Here is a 367-nt window from a genome sequence, read left to right on the forward strand (position 1 = left end):
AGAGTGTCACTGGAAACAGAGCCTTCATGTTTAGTAAAACTCAAAATCTCAAGACAATCTCAGTGAAGTTATCAGACCTATCGGCTGTACACGTACTTTCCCAGCAGGCCCATCAGGTATCCAGGCGTGTTGGGGTCGATGCGTAGAGGAGGGACGACGACGTGGGCCGCAGCATGAGCCCAGTCCTGGTGGTAGTACTGCATGCCGTTCACTACTGCGTGGGCCACTGTGGTCTCTGCGTGGACCACCTTACCTTCAGAGTTTAAAGAGGACCATTTTTATTATCTTTTAGTCACTGTTACACTACTGTCCCTGTGGTTTTAGGCTGAGCATCAAAACTCACCCTGCATCTTTGCAGCAGCGAGCA

At 50.1% G+C, this 367-nt stretch overlaps 1 protein-coding gene across 1 annotated transcript in view; it reads right to left on the minus strand.

The window, feature by feature from the left end:
* The window catches only part of LOC103381120 (dihydropyrimidinase-related protein 5), a 14334-nt gene that overhangs the window by 2801 nt on the left and 11166 nt on the right, over positions 1-367 (minus strand). Inside the window, 3 exon segments of the mRNA XM_025057082.1 lie at positions 1-9; positions 97-253; positions 344-367. The exon segment at positions 1-9 is cut by the window's left edge and continues 13 nt beyond it; the exon segment at positions 344-367 is cut by the window's right edge and continues 13 nt beyond it. Of these exon segments, the coding sequence (XP_024912850.1) occupies positions 1-9; positions 97-253; positions 344-367 (190 nt within the window).

This window comes from Cynoglossus semilaevis, chromosome 7, assembly GCF_000523025.1.
Source record: "Cynoglossus semilaevis isolate Cse_v1.0 chromosome 7, Cse_v1.0, whole genome shotgun sequence".
NCBI classification, from domain to species: Eukaryota; Metazoa; Chordata; class Actinopteri; order Pleuronectiformes; family Cynoglossidae; genus Cynoglossus; species Cynoglossus semilaevis.